Source organism: Lolium perenne, chromosome 6 (assembly GCF_019359855.2).
Source record: "Lolium perenne isolate Kyuss_39 chromosome 6, Kyuss_2.0, whole genome shotgun sequence".
NCBI lineage: Eukaryota > Viridiplantae > Streptophyta > Magnoliopsida > Poales > Poaceae > Lolium > Lolium perenne.
Genome location: NC_067249.2, coordinates 161,187,269 through 161,205,752, shown reverse-complemented (window position 1 = coordinate 161,205,752; position 18,484 = coordinate 161,187,269). Strand labels below are relative to the sequence as shown.

At 43.8% G+C, this 18,484-nt stretch overlaps 1 protein-coding gene across 1 annotated transcript; it reads left to right on the top strand.

The window, feature by feature from the left end:
- The first annotated feature begins 8,636 nt into the window (after positions 1 to 8,636).
- On the top strand, positions 8,637 to 9,766 carry LOC127307050 (transcription factor MYB30-like). The gene has a single exon (XM_051337743.2). The coding sequence runs from the start codon at positions 8,742 to 8,744 to the stop codon at positions 9,471 to 9,473; it is 732 nt and encodes a 243-aa protein (XP_051193703.1). The 5' UTR covers positions 8,637 to 8,741; the 3' UTR covers positions 9,474 to 9,766.
- The last annotated feature ends 8,718 nt before the right edge of the window (positions 9,767 to 18,484 follow it).

The window sequence follows — 18,484 nt, the reverse complement described above, 5'->3', positions numbered from 1 at the left end:
AAAACAATTGCCAAGTGTCAAATTATCCAATACATATGAGGCATTTTCTTCTTCCAACCAAATAAAGATAAGTATTGTAGCTTCCAACTTTTATCATTGAACATTAAAAGTAAAACGAAGAACAAGTGTTCATATGAAAAAGCGGAGCGTGTATCTCTCCCAATCAAGGATTGCTAGGATCCATCTTATTCAAACAAAAAAAACAAAAATAAAAGCACACAGACGCTCCAAGTAAAACACATATGATGTGACTGAATAAAAATATAGTTTCAGGGGAGGAACCTGATAAGTTGATGAAGAAGGGGATGCCTTGGGCATCCCCAAGCTTAGACGCTTGAGTCTTCTTGAAATATGCAGGGATGAACCACGGGGGCATCCCCAAGCTTAGACTTTTCACTCTTCTTGATCATATATCATCCTCCTCTCTTGACCCTTGAAAACTTCCTTCACAACAAACTTCTCATAAACTTCATTAGAGGGGTTAGTACTCAAAAAAATTGAATCCACCTTGGTCCTGTAGTGGCACATTGCGAGAACTCAATAAAACATTAGCTACAGCTCTCTATGTCTAGAAAAGCTCGCTTAAAGTCCACAAGAGACAATGCAAAAAAACAGAGACAGAATCTGCCAAAACAGAACAGCCAGTAAAGACGAATTTTAATAAAATACTTCCGTTGCTCAAATCAGAAAACTCAAAACTAATGAAAGTTGCGTACATATCTGAGGAACACGCACGTAAATTGGCATGTTTTTCTGATTTTTCTACAGAGAAAACAGCCCAGATTCGTGACAGATAGAAATCTGTTTCTGCGCAGAAATCCAAATCTAGTATCAACCTTCGATTAGAGGCTTCACTTGGCACAACAAAACACAAAACTAAGATAAGGAGAGGTTGCTACAGTAGTAAACAACTTCCAAGACACAAATATAAAATAAAGTACTGTAGCAAAATAACACATGGGTTATCTCCCAAGAAGTTGCTTTCTTTATAGCCATTAAGATGGGCTCAGCAGTTTTAATGATGCACTCGCAAGAAATAGTATTTGAAGCAAAAGAGAGCATCAATAGGCAAATACAAAACACATTTAAGCCTAACATGCTTCCTATGCATAGGAATCTTGTAAATAAACAAGTTCATGAAAAGCAAAGTAACAAGCATAGGAAGATAGAACAAGTGCAACTTCAAAATTTTGAACACATAGAGAGGTGTTTTAGTACCATGCAAATTTCTACAACCATATTTTTCTCTCTCATAATAATTTTCAGTAGCTTCATGAACAAACTCAACAATATAACTATCACATGCAGCATACTTTTCATGATCCACAAACATATAATTTTTATCAAGTTCAAGAATAGTGGAATTAAAACTTTCAAACTTACTTTTATTAATAATATAACAAGGTAGTTGATCAATCTCAAGAGATATGGGACACATAGATAAAGTCAATAACTCTCCAATCCCATTTTCATTAGTAGCACAATTAATATTATCAAGTAACATAGGACCATCATCTAGAGCTTTATCATAAACATTTGCCAAGCAAAATTCTTTAGTACCATGCATTTCGACATCAGGCACAAACAAAGCATTATCATAAGATTTATCAAAATAGCATGGATTATCATAAATAACAGTAGCATAATCATTCTCACAAGTATTACTCATAGGGAATATTTCAAGAGAATCCACAGGAACATAACATTCAACCTCTTTCGGTAAGCATGGAGAACAATCAAATAATGTAAGAGATAAAGAGTTACTCTCATTAGAAGGTTGGCATGGGTAGCTAATCCATTCTTCCTCCTTTTGTTCGTCGCTCTCCTCTTCTTTTTCATCCAATGAGCTTTCTGGTTCATCAATTTCCTCCTCTTTTTCATCCAATGCGCTTTCAGGTTCATCAGTTTCTTCTTCCACCGGTTCCTGCAAATTGTGAGTGCATTCTTGTGCATTAATGTGTCTCTCTTTATAATCAATGATATAAGGATTATTACCGAAGCATTCTATGCAACAATTAAGGATAGAAGAGACATAATCTTTAAGGTCCTTACAAACAACACAAGTTTCATAATTCTCAACCATGAAGGATTCGATCTCAGAGGCTCCCATAAACACGACAAATTGTTCTACCTCTTCGAACCCATAATGAATATAGCAATTCCGATTATAGTTCTTAATTAAAAATTCCTCACTAAAGCCACATTGAAATTTAAGATGTTTAGTATCCTGTTGAGAGCAACAGTTTATATCATGGCGTTTAAGCAAGATTTTAGCAATTGTATTCACTTTTTCTATCATAGCGCTCATTACTTCACCAGCTCTTGATTTTCTATAATTATTATAACATTCTATAAGCTCCAAGTAGGTTGTTGGTTCTCCCATAACAGCAGTTTTTAATTTTTTGGTTTTTCAAATTTTTATGGATTTTTGGGTATATGAGGAAAGTAAAACAAGACAAAAAGAAACTAAGCAAAAGTAAACTAGGCAAAATAAAACTAGACAGAAATAAACTAAGCACAAGTAAACTAGGGAAAAGTAAACTAAGCAAAACAAAATAAAATAAAACAGAGAGAGAGGTAGAGTGTACTCCCCAGGTGAACTTATGAGTAGAGCTATGCCTCCCCGGCAACGGCGCCAGAAAACAGTCTTGATAACCCACAAGTATAGGGGATCGCGATAGTCTTCGAGGGTAGTATAACCCAAATTTATTGATTCGACACAAGGGGAGGTAAAGAATACTTATAAGCCTTAACAACTGAGTTGTCAATTCAGCTGCACTGAAAAGCACTAGTAACGAGGGGTGATGTGAAAGTAGCAGTAATATGAGAGCAGTAGTAATAGTAACACAGCAGCAGTAATAGTAACACAGAGGTAATATGATGACATGTAGAACAAGTATTTGATGATGAAATATGGACCGGGGTTCCCAGCGATCTACACTAGTGGTAACTCTCCAATAAGTGACAAGTGTTGGGTGAACAAATTACAGTTGGGCAATTGACAGGAATCAAAGCATTAAGATAGAACATCAGGCTTATTAATTATGTAGGCATGTTTTCCAATTATAGTCGTACGTGCACGCAATGAGAAACTTGCACAACATCTTTTGTCCTACCAGCCGGTGGCAGCCGGGCCTCAAGGGAAACTACTGGATATTAAGGTACTCCTTTTAATAGAGTACCGGAGCAAAGCATTAACACACCGTGAAAACATGTGATCCTCACATCACTACCATCCCCTCCGGTTGTCCCGATTTCTGTCACTTCGGGGCCATTGGTTCCGGACAGTGACATGTGCATACAACTTGTAGATACAATCTAAGCAACAATATAGAGCTCAAATCTAAGATCATGCCACTCGGGCCCTAGTGACAAGCATTAAGCATAACAAGATTGCAGCAACAATAACTTCACAAACTTTATAGATAGACTAATCATAATGTATCATCCATCGGATCCCAACAAACACAACACCGATTACATCAGATGAATCTCAATCATGTAAGGCAGCTCATGAGACCATTGTATTGAAGTACATGGGGGAGAGTATACCGACATAGCTACTGCTAGAACCCGTAGTCCATGGGGGAACTACTCACGGAGCATGATGGAGGCGGTGGCGTTGATGGAGATGGCTTCCGGGGGCACTTCCCCGTTCCGGCAGGGTGCCGGAACAGAGTTCTGTCCCCGAATTGGAGTTTCGCGATGGCGGCGGCGCCCCTGGAGTCTTTCTGGAGTTTCGTCAATTGGTACGGTGTTTTTAGGTCGAAAGGGATTTTATAGGCGAAGAGGCGGCGCAGGGGGGCACCTGGGGGCTCCACACCATAGGGTGGCGCGGGCCCAGGCCAGGCCGCGCCGCCCTATGGTCTGGTGGCCCTCTGGCCCCTCTCCGACTCTTCTTCGGTGTTCTGGAGCCTTCCGGGAAAAATAGGAGGTTTGGCGTTGATTTCGTCCAATTCCGAGAATATTGCCCGAACAGCCTTTCTGGAACCAAAAACAGCAGAAAACAGGAACTGGCACTGTGGCATCTTGTTAATAGGTTAGTTCCGGAAAACGCATGAAATCATCATAAAGTGCAAGCAAAACATGTAAGTATTGTCATAAAACAAGCATGGAACAACAGAAATTATGGATACGTCGGGGACGTATCAGGCCTCGCCACCACTTCTGCTGGCGAAGAAGCAATTGTGGGAGATGGAGGCGGAGGTGCAGGCGGCCCTCTGTGGCGACGACAACCCGGAGGAGTTCCCCGGCCAGAACTTCATCGTCGGCCGCTCCGTCGACGAGGACTACCGGCAGATCGCGATGGACCCGCGGCAGATTGCGCCTATTTGGGGGCCGCCGATGTCATTTGCATATTTTTAATTTTTATATAAGTCAGATAAAATTATATGTTTTCTTGGGAATTGGCACGTGAAAGTATCAAGATAATATATACATGCAAATATTTATTTTATATTTTAAATACTTTTAAATAACATTTTTTCAAATTTTAAATAAACCCTACACCTACTTTTCACTAGCTATTTCTGAAAAGCCTACAACTAGTTGAGATATGTTTACACGCGTTGTCAGTCAGTGGACCAGGTCGTTCCTTCCCGATCCCAATCACAAACCAAAGCCAAACCGCTCGTTACCCGCGTGTGGTAAGTTTGCTCGTACGGAGATCGGATGGAATTTGTCGTGTGTATAGCAGCACTCTATTCAATTTTGTACGCAGCTAGTAGGTGCTTCGTTTTAACTAATGGATGACTTGATTGGTTACCTAAAGCTTGACTTGATTGAATCTAGGCTGAGCATGCAGGTCTTAAGTTCTTGGAGCGCGGCTGTCATTTTCCCCAGCGGAGATACACTTGACATAGTTTGCGTGGCCTAGTATCTTCGGAGGCTTCGTTGGGCACTCTCTTACTCCTTGTGTGTCCTCATCCACTTTTTGGGAGATGTCGAAAGATTGGTCCGTGCGTTGATTACCTGTGCTGATTTGACAACGGGAACTGAGGATATTCAAGTACTTGGCAGTACAGTATTTTTTGTTTGTTTGCAAAAGACAGTAAATCTAACCAGTAAAGACATAGGTGTTTATAACTTCCAATCACGTATAGAGAGTAGATAGCCCCTTTGAAGACCTTTTGCCACTTGCTGTAGACCAGAACACTTGCCACGATAATTAAGTACAAATTCGACGACACTACGACAGACACGCTACGTACAACAATCTTGTACATATCTGTATACTACGACAGACGAGCTACATTAAATCTTAAATGTAACCAGTCAATAAACTGCAGCGCTGGTTCTATCTTTGTTGAAATGTTCAGTGACGCACGGATTCGCGGCGACCGCTTGATAAAGACCAAATCAGCTCACAAAGCCCACTTGATTGAGCGACCTCGTCGAAAATTTCGACTTGGTGGTCATACTAAGTCCCAAAGGGGAAACCTGGAGGCTCGACTCATTCAGAGAGAAAGGAAGATGGTTCGTTTTCTCCAGGGAGCCGTTTTTATCCAAAACAGTCGAACAGCGACGGGGAGAGAATGACAGCTCGTTCAATGGACAACCCCAAAATGATCAATTATGTCAATGATAGCGCATGCCGTTCGTCCGCTAGTCCACCTAGCAATAGAAACCTTGAGGAACGGTCTACAATATTTGGCCAAGTCCAAGGATTTTCAACAATGTATTTTTCTTTTTACCGGCCGGAAGCTGTTGTTAGATCCGTTTTCTCATTGATGCTAACAGAAATCAAGGTTTTTTTTACCGTTGGAGAAATTTAAAATGAAATTTGACTTCAAAATGTTGTAGGTTAGAAAAGAGTAGATCAAATTATGACCTAAATTGTGCGCAAAGCAAACTCAAATGTGCAGTGGTCGATATAATTCATTGTCACCCCCATTGTGCTATTGACGTGTGTTCGAATGAAGGCCCCACTTGGCATGGAGTGTGAAAACTGAGAAAATTAATCAAAAGTTTTTCTTACCCTTTTATATTCCACTATAATGAATCAAGTTTGGAATGCTTAAATTCGAATCTATATGGAAAATATTAAGGGGCAATAATACCTATAGTGAGGGGAAGACATTTCCAGTTTCCATTCGATTATCACAAATCTTAGTGGATAAAAAAAAACTTGTCCATGTCTTGCATATGCTTGTGAGAGAAGGCAAAGCGCGACATAGAAACTTTCCAACTCAAAGCCTATGTCTACACTATAGTACTACGTTCGTTAGGATTATAAGGTCGGAGTGTATCCATAGATCTTAAATTTGATCAACATAATATTAGTATATATTATAAAACACATATTATTAGAAAGTTTAGATGTTCTACTTTTTAATGGTATATTTTTTTTCAAAATTTAGCGAAAAGCCTCCCGGGTCGGCTCGCTCGGGCAACTCTGGAGGCCTCCCAAACCCTAGTCGAACCACCTCCCCCACTAGCACTCCCATCGGTCGCCGTCGACGCTGGTGGTGGTGGCGGCGCTCGACCGTCAAAGGCGGAGAGTGTTGGGGTACACTCCTGCGTCGCGTCTGCGAGCAGAGAGGCGTCGTTGGGCGGCTGTGCGCGAAGGCGGAGCCTGCGGAGCTGGTGCGGCGGCGGTGGCCATCGAGCTGGCGAGGAGGCAGTGCTGTGAGGGCTGGTAGCTGCGGGGCCGAAGCGCGGGCGCCACGCGGTGCAGTGCAGCGGCAGCCGGCCCGTCAGTCCAAATCTGGGCCAAAGCGGGCTCGGTCTGGGTTGTGGCTGCGCCGCCTCCATGGATGTGTGCCGTCGCCCATGGCGCTGCTCTCTGTCTGCCATGCGGGTCATCATGGTGGTCGTCCTCAAGTGCAGGTGGTGCACGGAGTTGTTGCTCCGGTAGGGGTGGTGTGCCTTCTTGTCCCGATATGACCATCTCAGTCTCGGTTTGGGCGAGCGGTGGCCGCTATGGTGGTGGTCAACAATCTTATTCACCGGCCCTTCTCATTCTACCGCGGTGGTGGTCCAAGTTTGCAACATGTAACCTGGTCTTCTCTGTTTGGTCAGGGAAACAATTTTTGGCCGGGGTGAAAATCCCTGCTCGGAGTCCTCCGGTGTTGACTGCGGTGACGACTACGGGTGCCACTCCCTCCTTGGAGGCGTGGTCAATGTCCCGATTGTTTCTTCCCCTCTTCCGGGGGAAACCCTAAGTCTGATTTACCGAACTAGGCAGCGACGGCAAGACACGTCGTCCCCTTCTTGGAGGCGCTGCCTAGGCTATGAAGGGTGTCCCATTGTGGCTTGCGGAGATGGCGGTCTCGCTGGACTGGGTAGTGAAGGCTTGTGTTGGTCTCTACTCTAGGTGTAGGGCTCCGGAGCGCTATGTACGCCGTCGCCAACACCCTCTAGCTAACTTTTAACCAGAGTGGTCGGACCTGTCCATCCACTCGCCATCGCCAACTCCCTCTAGGTGCTTGAGTTGTGGTACGTTGGTCGGGGCAGCCTCAGTGTTTTGGTCATTCTTGTGTGGTGTTTTGCTTTGGTCGTGACGCGGTCTTGAGGTTGTAGTCGTGTTGGAAGAGTGCATTGTAAGCCGCAATGCATGTGTGGTGTGTTGTAGCCATTCCTTGGCTTTCTCCTTAAGCTTAATGCAATGACACGCAGATTCTGCTGCGTGTTCTCGAAGAAAATTATATAATTTTTGTGTTGTACAATTCATGTTATGTTAGTCAAATTGACGATCTAAGGAAACATGCCGGCCTTGTAACAACTAACGAAGGTAGTAATACTTTGATAATATTTATTGAATCATAATATCTACAGTAGTACTTCAATAATAATATCGATGCAAGTTTTTGTGGTTTAGTTAAGTTGGTTACCCTAGCTTGTTTGTCACTTGTTTTGTTTGTCACAGTGGCTATCGATCGATAACCGCATTTCTTAGCTGCCCTACTAAACAGGTTTGCCAAACAAAAGAACCAAAATACTTCGATTCTAGATTCTCGTACTTACACAAAACTTAAGTACCAAGAAACAATTTTATTATAATTAGATTGAAAGTATCAACTTCACGTTTTCATTTCTCAAATAGCAATCCTAGCGTTCACGCATCCTGGTGAATCAAGTTTCAAGTACATACAAAACTCCAAATTTGCTGTCCTATTTAGTAAATTAATATAAGAACGTCACTTCCTAATCGTGAAACTTTCAACTCAATATGGTATTTATTAATTAAATCCTTCTAGTTCATGATTCATTCAAGCAATGACCTCGATATCTCCATCATTAGCTAGATAATTAGATCATAAATATTGACTGCGAAACAACGTTTAAGCATAACCATGCGATCAGGAAGGCAGAAACACAAAATCTCACACACTTCAATGGAGCAGTGTAGACTCTGCATGAGAGTTGAGACTTGAGACCACACAAACTATAAAGTAGAAACAATCTGCGCAATAGAAAATGAACAAAGCAGTGCACACGGAGTCCATCATCCAAACAATAAAATAGGAACAAGCTGAGTTTGGAGTTAACGCTACTATTCCCCCTCGTTTTGTCACCCATGGCGTGGCCTCGAGGAAGCTGCTCCGAAGCCCCAATTGACCACGTTTTGCTTGCACACCGAGCATGCATAAAGGGCTCGAGGCCCTCGCAATCCAAGTCCAACACAGACCATCAGCCGTAGGCGTTCGAGTAGCTCCGGCAGCCAAGCGTCAACGTACTGAACAGTCCATCCCTAACACAGTAAGAGAACGAGTGCTGAACGAGTGGTGAGGTAGCTAGCAATGGGGAGGTCGCCATGCTGCGAGAAGATGGGGCTCAACAGGGGCCCGTGGACGGCGGAGGAGGACATGACCCTAATCGCTCACATCGAGCGACATGGGCACAGCAACTGGCGGGCGCTGCCAAAGCAGGCCGGGCTGCTCCGCTGTGGCAAGAGCTGCCGCCTCCGGTGGATTAACTACCTGCGGCCGGACATCAAGCGCGGCAACTTCACCGGCGAGGAGGAAGACGCCATCATCCAGCTCCACGCCATGCTCGGCAACAGATGGTCCATGATCGCGGCGAGGCTACCGGGGAGGACGGACAACGAGATCAAGAATGTCTGGCACACGCACCTCAAGAAACGACTCGATTCGTCCATGCCGTCCGCTGCGCCCAAGCGCAAAACCAAGAAGCCCGCGGCTGTGACGACCGTGATTACACACGACAGTCCGACCTCCGCGCCAGTGCTGCCGGAGCAACCCATCTCGTCGTCCGCCACCAACTACTCGATGGCGAGCTCGTCGTTGGAGATCACGGAAAGCTTCAGCCCGGACTCGCAGGAGTTCGAGATTGACGACAGTTTCTGGTCGGAGACGCTGGCAATGACGGTGGAAAGTTCCGGTTCCGTGATGGAAGCAGGCGATCCCCGGGTCGCAGACCGTGCTTCGATGCCGTCGAGCAACGCCGACATGGACTTCTGGGTACAACTGTTCATGCAGGCTGGTGACATGCAGAATTTGCCCCAGATTTAGACACGGCCCCTGGACTGGTTTCTTGTTCATTTTTCTCTGTCACTATTCTTTGAATCTTTGGCATGCAGATGCAGCACGCGTTTTGCTACGTGTATATCAGTACATATCTGTAAAATGAAGAGCATGTGAAATACTCCCTCCGATCGGATTTAATTAACGCAGCCACCACTTAGCATGCAGAAGTATTTCTCCTCGTGGATTAAAACCGATCAGAGGTACTACAATGTAATCGTTCATGGCGGTGTTCATCATATAAGATAAAAATGTACCACTGCAGTAGGCGTTGACAACTTCTACTCTCCGATATGCCCACAAGAATTTACATCATAATAGAGATTATCTTGCAGAACATTTTATAAGCTCTGATTGCTCCATTTGGCAACCAAGGGGTAGTGTGTAAAAATTTCAGTGTGTGATAGTACTACGAAGTGCAGATTCAGATCATCTCCATCAACCGATCTAATGAACAACTCAACCAAAAGTTCAAACTAATGGAAAGACTTAGATAGTGCATTTTAACACCTTTTTCACATCTAGACTGTGGATGTAGGTAAAGACCTTAGTCCAAGGATCGATGATAGATCGCAACTATATTATATTAAATAGTGTGTTCGCTAGAATTTAATCCGGCCCAAAACCATATATCATATTGAATTTTATAATTATCCGCTCCCTCCCTCGCACTCAACATTCATTAAGGATATACTAGTATGAATAAAAAGGATGGTAGCTGTCAACGAAAGCGGGACATATCATCAAAATAATTCATGTCATGCATGTGTTTACACCTTTGGAAAGAATTCTCTACATTAAACGGTATGACACGCATCTGTAGATGTGTATCTTTCGAGCTGTTCTTCATCATGATATAGATGTACCTTTGGAAAGATGGATCTAAGCATGATTGCTAGCTAACCACCAACGACCGAGAGCGTGGATTTTGGGTAAGATTATAGACAAATTAAGCACGTAAGCGACGCTCAATAATGATCATTACCAGAATAGGAGCAGGTGCGCGCACGGCCGCCATCGGTGGAGTTGAAATTAAGCCGCCCATCGTTAAGACTCAAGCCGACACATGCAGCATGGCGACGGACGGTACACGTCAACACGGCATGCATCTCTGCATCTGTACGTGCGCATGGACATTCTCTCCTCGTTTCAGCTATCTACACGTTGGCAAGTGGTTAACGGAAGCTTTTTTTTTTTTGCGAAACATGCTCACACACTGACATACGTATATACACTAGTGGCGGACTTAGGAAAGAATTGGAGGGGGCAGACCTCAAAAACAAATCCCCCCCCCCACCCCCCCCCCCCCAAGCCTTTGCGTAATGAAGTAATGAACCATATACAAGACAAATTCATTGTAAACACTGAAGCTCAATAAATACATCAAATATGCATGACTACAATACAAATAGTTCAAAACATGAAAAAAAAGTCTTACATGATAAAATATATAGCATAAATAGAAAATTACCCCATTTCTTCAATCTACGGTTTCGCATTGCCATGAAAGTTTCAACAATGGAATCATCACTTACATTAATGAACACCCCTTGCTCGATAAATGTCACTAAGCAATGCTTCATGAGCTTATCACCCATACTATTTCTCAACTTGTTTTTCACTAGACTCATTGCGGAAAATACTCTTTCAACATTCGTCGTCGCCACCAGTAGGAGAGCAATATCAATTTGAGAAGCATGTAAACTAAATCATAAACAACATGCTTTTTTGTTTCAACAAGATTAATAGAGAGCTCACCAAGATGATTGAAATATTTGAACCTATCATCTTTTCTCATGTCATCAATAAAGATCTCAAGTTGGGTTTCAAGTCTTAACAAATCCATTATGTAATTGGGGTAGAATTGGGCAAGTCTCATTACCTTTTGTGCATAATAAGAAGCAAATGAATTCACGGGATTCAAAACCACCATACAAATAAGCAACTCCATGCTAACCTCATCAAACCGATTGTCAAGCTCTTGAATAATTTGATCAACAACACCAAGATACATTTCTCTTCTATAACGATCATCATTTGTTTGTTTTTCATAATACCATTGTGATCTTCCATGAGCCACTTAATTGGACTCCGGTGAAGGCACTTCAATGCCATGTGTGTTGCAAAAGAATGTCACATTTGCAAGAAAATTTTCCCATCCAAGTGATGCCCTCATATCCTTCATTTTATCCTTTGCCAATCCAACAAGCGCCATTGCATTGATAATATCTTGATCCTTCTTTTGCAAATATATAGACAAGTCATTTGTGTAGCCAAGAACAACAAACATCAAGTTGAGATTGAAAACAAAGTAAAATGATTCAAAGGCCGCGTCAACTCCTCTTAGTCTTGTCCACTCACTCTTTTGTGAAGGAACTTTTCCAATCCTTACAAGCACCTCAAGGGTTGTGCGGTACATATCAACAATGTGTAGAATGGTCTTGTAATAAGAGCCCCATCGAGTATCACCGGGTCTACATAAACACATCTCTTTTTTTTTTGAAATGGTGATTGTATTAAACTCAGCTCAAGATTCGATTACAGGAAGTTGCGACCCTCTCCAACACACAGGAAGGAGTCGAGCCATACAAAACACCACCAGTACCAGTAGTATAGCTATGCCTAGCAAGTTCATGTGCCACAATATTATCTTTTCTATGTATTTTCTGAACTTTGAACTCTCGAAATTGCTGAAGACTCTCCCTGATGTCCATCATTATTCCCGCTGTTCTTGATCTATCCCTTTCCTAGCTTGATAGCTTTATTATCAGAGATGCACAATCACTTTGGACTAGTAAACTTGAATGAACTGAGGTTAGTGCAAGCTTAGTGCCCTGCAAAAAGGCCATAGATTCAGCAGCTTCAGCATTCTCGCAGAATGGGATGATGTCCCAGACTGAGACAATAGTATCTCCTTTTTCATCTCTGATTATAGCTCCCCAGGAGCCAGTATTTTTGTTTGCAAGGAAACTAGCATCAACACACAAAGAGTGCCATCCAGCATCAGGCGGTTTCCAGTTGCAGGGTTGTGTGTTAGAGTTAGATGGTGCATCTCATATGTGAAGTACAGAAATAGGCTTCTTCCCCTTGCAATCCTGGTATGTTGTACCCTCCCTGATAGTGATAAAGTCTGAGCATAATTTGATAAGAAAATAGCAGAGGCATTTATTCCTGCCTTCCCTTGACCGAAAATGATGTCATTCCGTAGATGCCATGCTCTCCACCACAATAGCATAATTTTGCTCTTTGTGTCTTCCTTTACTGAGCAAAGAATATTGATAGTCCAGTCGGCTCCAGACTTTTGAAGGTCTCTGTCAAGAGGCAAATCCCAGTCGTCCCGCAGTCCGCACCGTAGAGCTCTGGCTTTAGTACATTGCATGGTAGCGTGATAACCATCTTCTGCTTCTGTATCACAAATTTTGCAGGTCGGGTCCGTGATCATCTTTCTGGAGTATCTGTTGGTTTGCACGGCCAGAGCATCCGTTGCGAGGCGTCAGGTGAAGATTTTAACTTTCTGTGGCACCTTCGCTTTCCAGATCACATCCCAAATATGTCTATCCCCGTTAGGCCTGTTGCTGCTCTGCCCTGTGGTAATATCTCCATCATTTATCAAAGCAAGTTTGTAAGCACTTCTAACGGAGAAATCTCCTGAATTTTCAAAGTGCCATGCAAGGAAGTCATCACCGTTGCATCTTGGTAATCTGATACGCAAAATCTCTTCTACGTCTTGTCTCTGGAAGGTAGCACGAACCAGTTCTTCCTTCCATTGCATAGTGTTTTGGTTTATGAGGTCAGACACCCATCTATATCTCGGTCCTCTAGGTCTCGGACTAGGTCTAAGATTTCCTTTTGGAATCCAGTTGTCCCGCCATATCCGAATTTTGCTTCCTGTGTGGATTATCCAAATCACTCCTTTTTTCAGGAGATCCAGACCATGGAAAATACCTTGCCATCCGGGGGATGGGTTTTTGCTGAAGGCTGTATCAGTGAGGTCACCATTTGGGTAGTATCTTGCCTTTAGAAGACGAGCGCATAGGCTGTCAGGGTACTTTATGAGTCTCCATGCTTGCCTAGCAAGCAGGGCTTGGTTAAAGAGTCTTGGGTCTCTAAATCCCATCCCTCCAAAGTGTTTTGGCACACCAGTTTTCTCCCACGCTTTCCAGCGAGTTTTCTTTTTATCAATTTCATCACCCCACCAGAAGTTGCGTATTATTTGAGCCAATTCATCACACAGACCGACTGAGAACTTGAAAATGCTCATCGCGTAATTAGGCATGGCTTGCACAACACATTTTTTTAAGGCATCCTTGGCTCCCGATGACATGTATTTCTCACACCAGTCATTACATTTTTTGCGGTATCTCTCTTTAATTGGCTTGAACTGACCGTCTTTCATCCTTCCTTCTGGGACAGGTAGTCCAAGATATTTTTCCTCAAAACTTTCCTTTTCAACCCGTAGGATGTTCATAGTATCTTTTCCATCCTCTTCAGAGACTTTGTTACCAAGTAGGATGGAGCATTTGTTTGGGCTGAGAAGCTGACCAGTACATGTTTCAAAATTCTTTAAAAGATTTCTCACTTTTGTTGCGTGATCCGCATTTGCTCCAAAGAAGAGCAGACTGTCATCAGCAAAGAGCAGGTGGGAAATTCCAGGAGCTCTACGACATATCTTAAGCTCATTCAACTCATGGTTATCTATTCCTTTTTGTATCAGGATGGGAAGCCCTTCCCCAACAAGAAAGAATAGGTATGGCGAGAGGGGGTCACCCTGTCTTAACCCTCTAGTTGGCAGGAAGGGTTCAAGAAGGGATCCATTCAACCAGACAGCATACCTAACCAAAGTTACACAAGCCATAATCCATTTTATCCATTGTTCATTGAAGCCCATTCTTCTCATAACACCCTCAAGAAAGGTCCAGTCGACACGGTCGTGGGCCTTAGAAAGATCTAGCTTGTAAGCACAAAACTTCCCTTTTCTGTCATTGCTTTTCTGTATGCTATCAATACACTCAAAAGCGATCAGGGCATTGTCAGTAATCATTCTGCCTGGAATGAAGGCGCTCTGAGTGGGAGAGATAATGTCATCCAACAGCGGTCTGAGGCGGTTCACCATGCACTTGGATATTACTATGTAGATCACATTACAAAGACTAATGGGGCGGTAGTCCTTGAGGCTCTCAGAGTTTTTTGTTTTAGGAACAAGGACAATAGCAGTGTTGTTTATTCCTGGAGGCATGATTCCTGTTTTGAAAAAATTCTTGACTGCAAGGATGATTTCTTCTTTTAGGAGAGCCCAATTTTTCTGGAAAAACCTTGCAGTGTATCCGTCCGGTCCAGGGGCTTTCATAGGGCCGATTTGGAAGAGAGCGTCACTTATTTCTTCATTGGAGAACTCTTTACACAAACTGCTGTTCATGAGGCCATCTACTTTTGGTTGTATTAGCTCAAGGATGTCTTCAGGGCTTACGGCAACATCTTTGTTATATAGATACTTGAAGAAGACATTCGTGATATTTTTTAATTCATCCCAATCTTCAGTATAGGAACCATCGGTTCTCTTGAGCTTTTTGATGTTGTTCTTTTTTGCTCTCCAAGTAGCTTTGCGGTGGAAGTAACTAGTGTTCTGATCACCAGATTTCAGCCAGTCAATACGTGATCTTTGCTTCCACATAACCTCTTCCTTAGCTAGCATCTCATCTATCTCTTTGCTGATTCTTTCCTTTTCTGGTATGCTATATTCATCCTGATAGTTGCTCACCACAGCCATCCTTTTCCTAAGCTTTTCAATTTTCCTGGGGACAGAACCTATTGTACGCTTGCTCCAAGATTGCAGACAATCCATGACACTATCCAGTTTAGTCCCAATTTCAGCCAGGTCAGAGGCTTTGGTGTGCCCATTCCACGCGGCTTCAATCTCCTCACCCAAGGAAATCTCGCGTTCCCAGTAAGCTTCATACCTGCGACAGTAAGAAACAGGGCCAGTAGATCTATTGTGGTTGAAAGAAAGGAGAATAGGGCAATGATCAGACCTAGGACTCACCAGATGCTCAACTCTGTTATTTGGGAACAAATTCAACCACGCTGGGCAAACTCTGACAATGCGATGGCCTTGTTGCTTGTTATCAAAAGTCCAAGGCTTTCCACAAAATCCCAGGTCATGAAGATCACAGGAAGACAAGGCATCACGAAATTGATACATCTGTTTTTCATTTCTTTTCCTAGTAGATAAGTGCTCATTCTGCCACATACACTCATTAAAATCACATAACATGAGCCAAGGGCCATTGAACAAGGGTTTTAGGATTTTTAGCATTTCCCACATTTCGTGTCTTAGGTGGGTGCGAGGTTATCCATACACAAAAGAGCCCCTCCATTTTATTCCTTTTGGCAGATCATTAACAATAACATCAACAATTCTATGGTTGATCTTAACTAGCTCTATATCTAGACATTCATGCCAGAGCAAAGCTAGGCCTCCACCCTTGCCCTCTTCCTTAAAAGAAACTAGGTGTTTAAGACCCAACCTCCATCTCAAATTCTCGACTACCTTTTTATTCTGGCGAGTTTCACAGAGAAACAGGAGTTGTGGACAGTGCTTGTGGACGAGGCGGTTGAGCTCTTGAACTGTCCGGGGGTCGCAACTCCCGGCAGTTCCAGCCCATGGCTGTCATGGCTCCTGACAGGTGCGCTCCTTCGCACCTGTCATTTTACCAGCGGTCAGCGGGCTGGTTGCCTCCTGTTCTGCTTCTCCTTCATGCGTGTTCTCTCCCTGCACACTATGTGCTTGGTTGTCATCATGGGGCTTGGACTGCTGAAGCCTCAACTCCTCTTACTCCCTGAGCTCCTGCAGGTTTTCAACACCCAAGCACTGCTCCAGAGTTGGTACAGGCACCATGGCCTTCTTCTTCATGGGCTGCATGAGAAGGTCCTCATCCTCGACATCAGGTCTTGTGCGTGGAGCCCCCAGGGCACCTCCCTGGGTTGTCAACGCATTCTTCTGTTTATTGCTCTCTTCAGGCCCGCCCCTTGGAGCCCTCTTCCAGCGGGAGAGGCTCGTCTTCAGATTCTGTTCATTGGCCTTCATGTTGACGGTGATCCGAGTGTTCCGCATCTCCTTGGTGGCGCCCTTAATTGTTCAGCGTGTGGTTTGGTGCGACTACATTTTCTGGAGAGGGCAGTGTTGGCGTTGCAGCCCCCTCCTTATTACTGCCGTTCACCCCCTTGGATTGCTCGTCGAGATGGCGCTGGGTGATCGAAGGAGGCGGGGGAGGTGCCATTGTCAAAGTCGCGGCCCTCTCGCCCTTGTTGTCGAAGACCGGTGATGACCCACAAGTATAGGGGGTGTATCGTAGTATCTTTGATAAGTAAGAATGTCGATCCCAACGAGGAGCAGAAGGTGTTGACAAGCAGTTTCGATGAAGGATTCACTGTAAAAGCTCACAGACAAGTATTCAGGGGGTTTTGATGTAACAGATGAATAAAGTACGAGTAAGTAAAGTGCGAGAGTAACAATTGCAGCGAGTGGCCCAATCCTTTTTACCACAAAGGACAAGCCGGTTTGTTTACTTATAATGACCAAACGTTCTCGAGGACACACGGGATTTTAGTCTAGTGCTTTCGCTACATACGACTAATTAATCTTCATTGTTTTGATAAGTGTTGTGTGGGTGAACCTATGCTAATGTACCACCCTTCCTAGGACTAATACATACTTGTGATTATACCCCTTGCAAGCATCCGCAACTACAAGAAAGTAATTAAGATAAATCTAACCACAGCCTTAAACTCTGAGATCCTGCTATCCCTCCTGCATCGATATACCAACGGGGGTTTAGGTTTCTGTCACTCCGGCAACCCCGCAATTGGTAAACGAGTACAAGATGCATTCCCCTAGGCCCATAAAGGTGAAGTGTCGTGTAGTCGACGTTCAAACGACACCACTAGAAGAATAACACTACAACATAAATATCATAACATTGAATATTACTCAACCATACTTCACTACTAACATTTAGACTTCACCCATGTCCTCAAGAACTAAATGAACTACTCACGAGACATCATATGGAACATGATCAGAGGTGATATGATAATGAATAACAATCTGAACATAAACCTTGGTTCAATGGTTTCACTCAATAGCATCAATAACTAGTAGAAATCAACACCGGGAGAGTTTCCCCTATCAAACAATCAAGATCAACCCCAAATTGTTACAGCGGTGACGATGTGTAGCGGTGGAGACGGCGGTGATGATGATGGAGATGATGATGATGGTGATGGAGATGATGTCCAGCTCGATGACGGTGACGATGGCGTCGATTTCCCCCTCCGGGAGGGAATTTCCCCGGCGGATCTCAGCCCGCCGGAGAGCTCTTTTCTCTCTGGTGTTCTCCGCCTCGCAGAGGCGGCTGTGACTCTTCGCGACCTATCCCCTGGAGCTTAGGTTTTCGGGACAAAGACGTTCGCGAAGAAAAGGAGGCGAGAGGGGGCTGTGGGCCCCCTCCTCACAGGGCGGCGCGGCCAGGCCTTGGGCCGCGCCGGCCTATGAGGTGGGCCCACCTCGGGTCCCCTCGGCTCCCCCTTCTGGCTCCCTTCATCATCTGGAAAAATAGGGTTTTTCATATAATTTCCGTCAACTGTTGATCTTCCGAAATATTGCACTCTGACGGCGCTTTTTCCAGCAGAATCCTGACTCCGGTGCGCGATCCTCCAATAATCATGAATCATGCAAAATAGATGAAATAACATAAGTATTATCCCCAAATATGAAATATATCAATGAATAACAGCAAATTATGATATAAAATAGTGATGCAAATTGGACGTATCAACTCCCCCCAAGCTTAGACTTCGCTTGTCCCCAAGCGAAACTGAACTCGGTGAACATGACCACATGTTTATGGAGTGAAGAGTCGATAAATAAAATACGGACAAGAAGCATCATATTCATTCACACAAGACATTCTAGTAAACAACTTCCTCATATAATTCAACTT

Excerpts from the sequence above, each read along its gene's own strand:
- LOC127307050 (XM_051337743.2), top strand. The coding sequence starts at position 8,742 with ATGGGGAGGTCGCCATGCTGCGAGAAGATGGGGCTCAACAGGGGCCCG.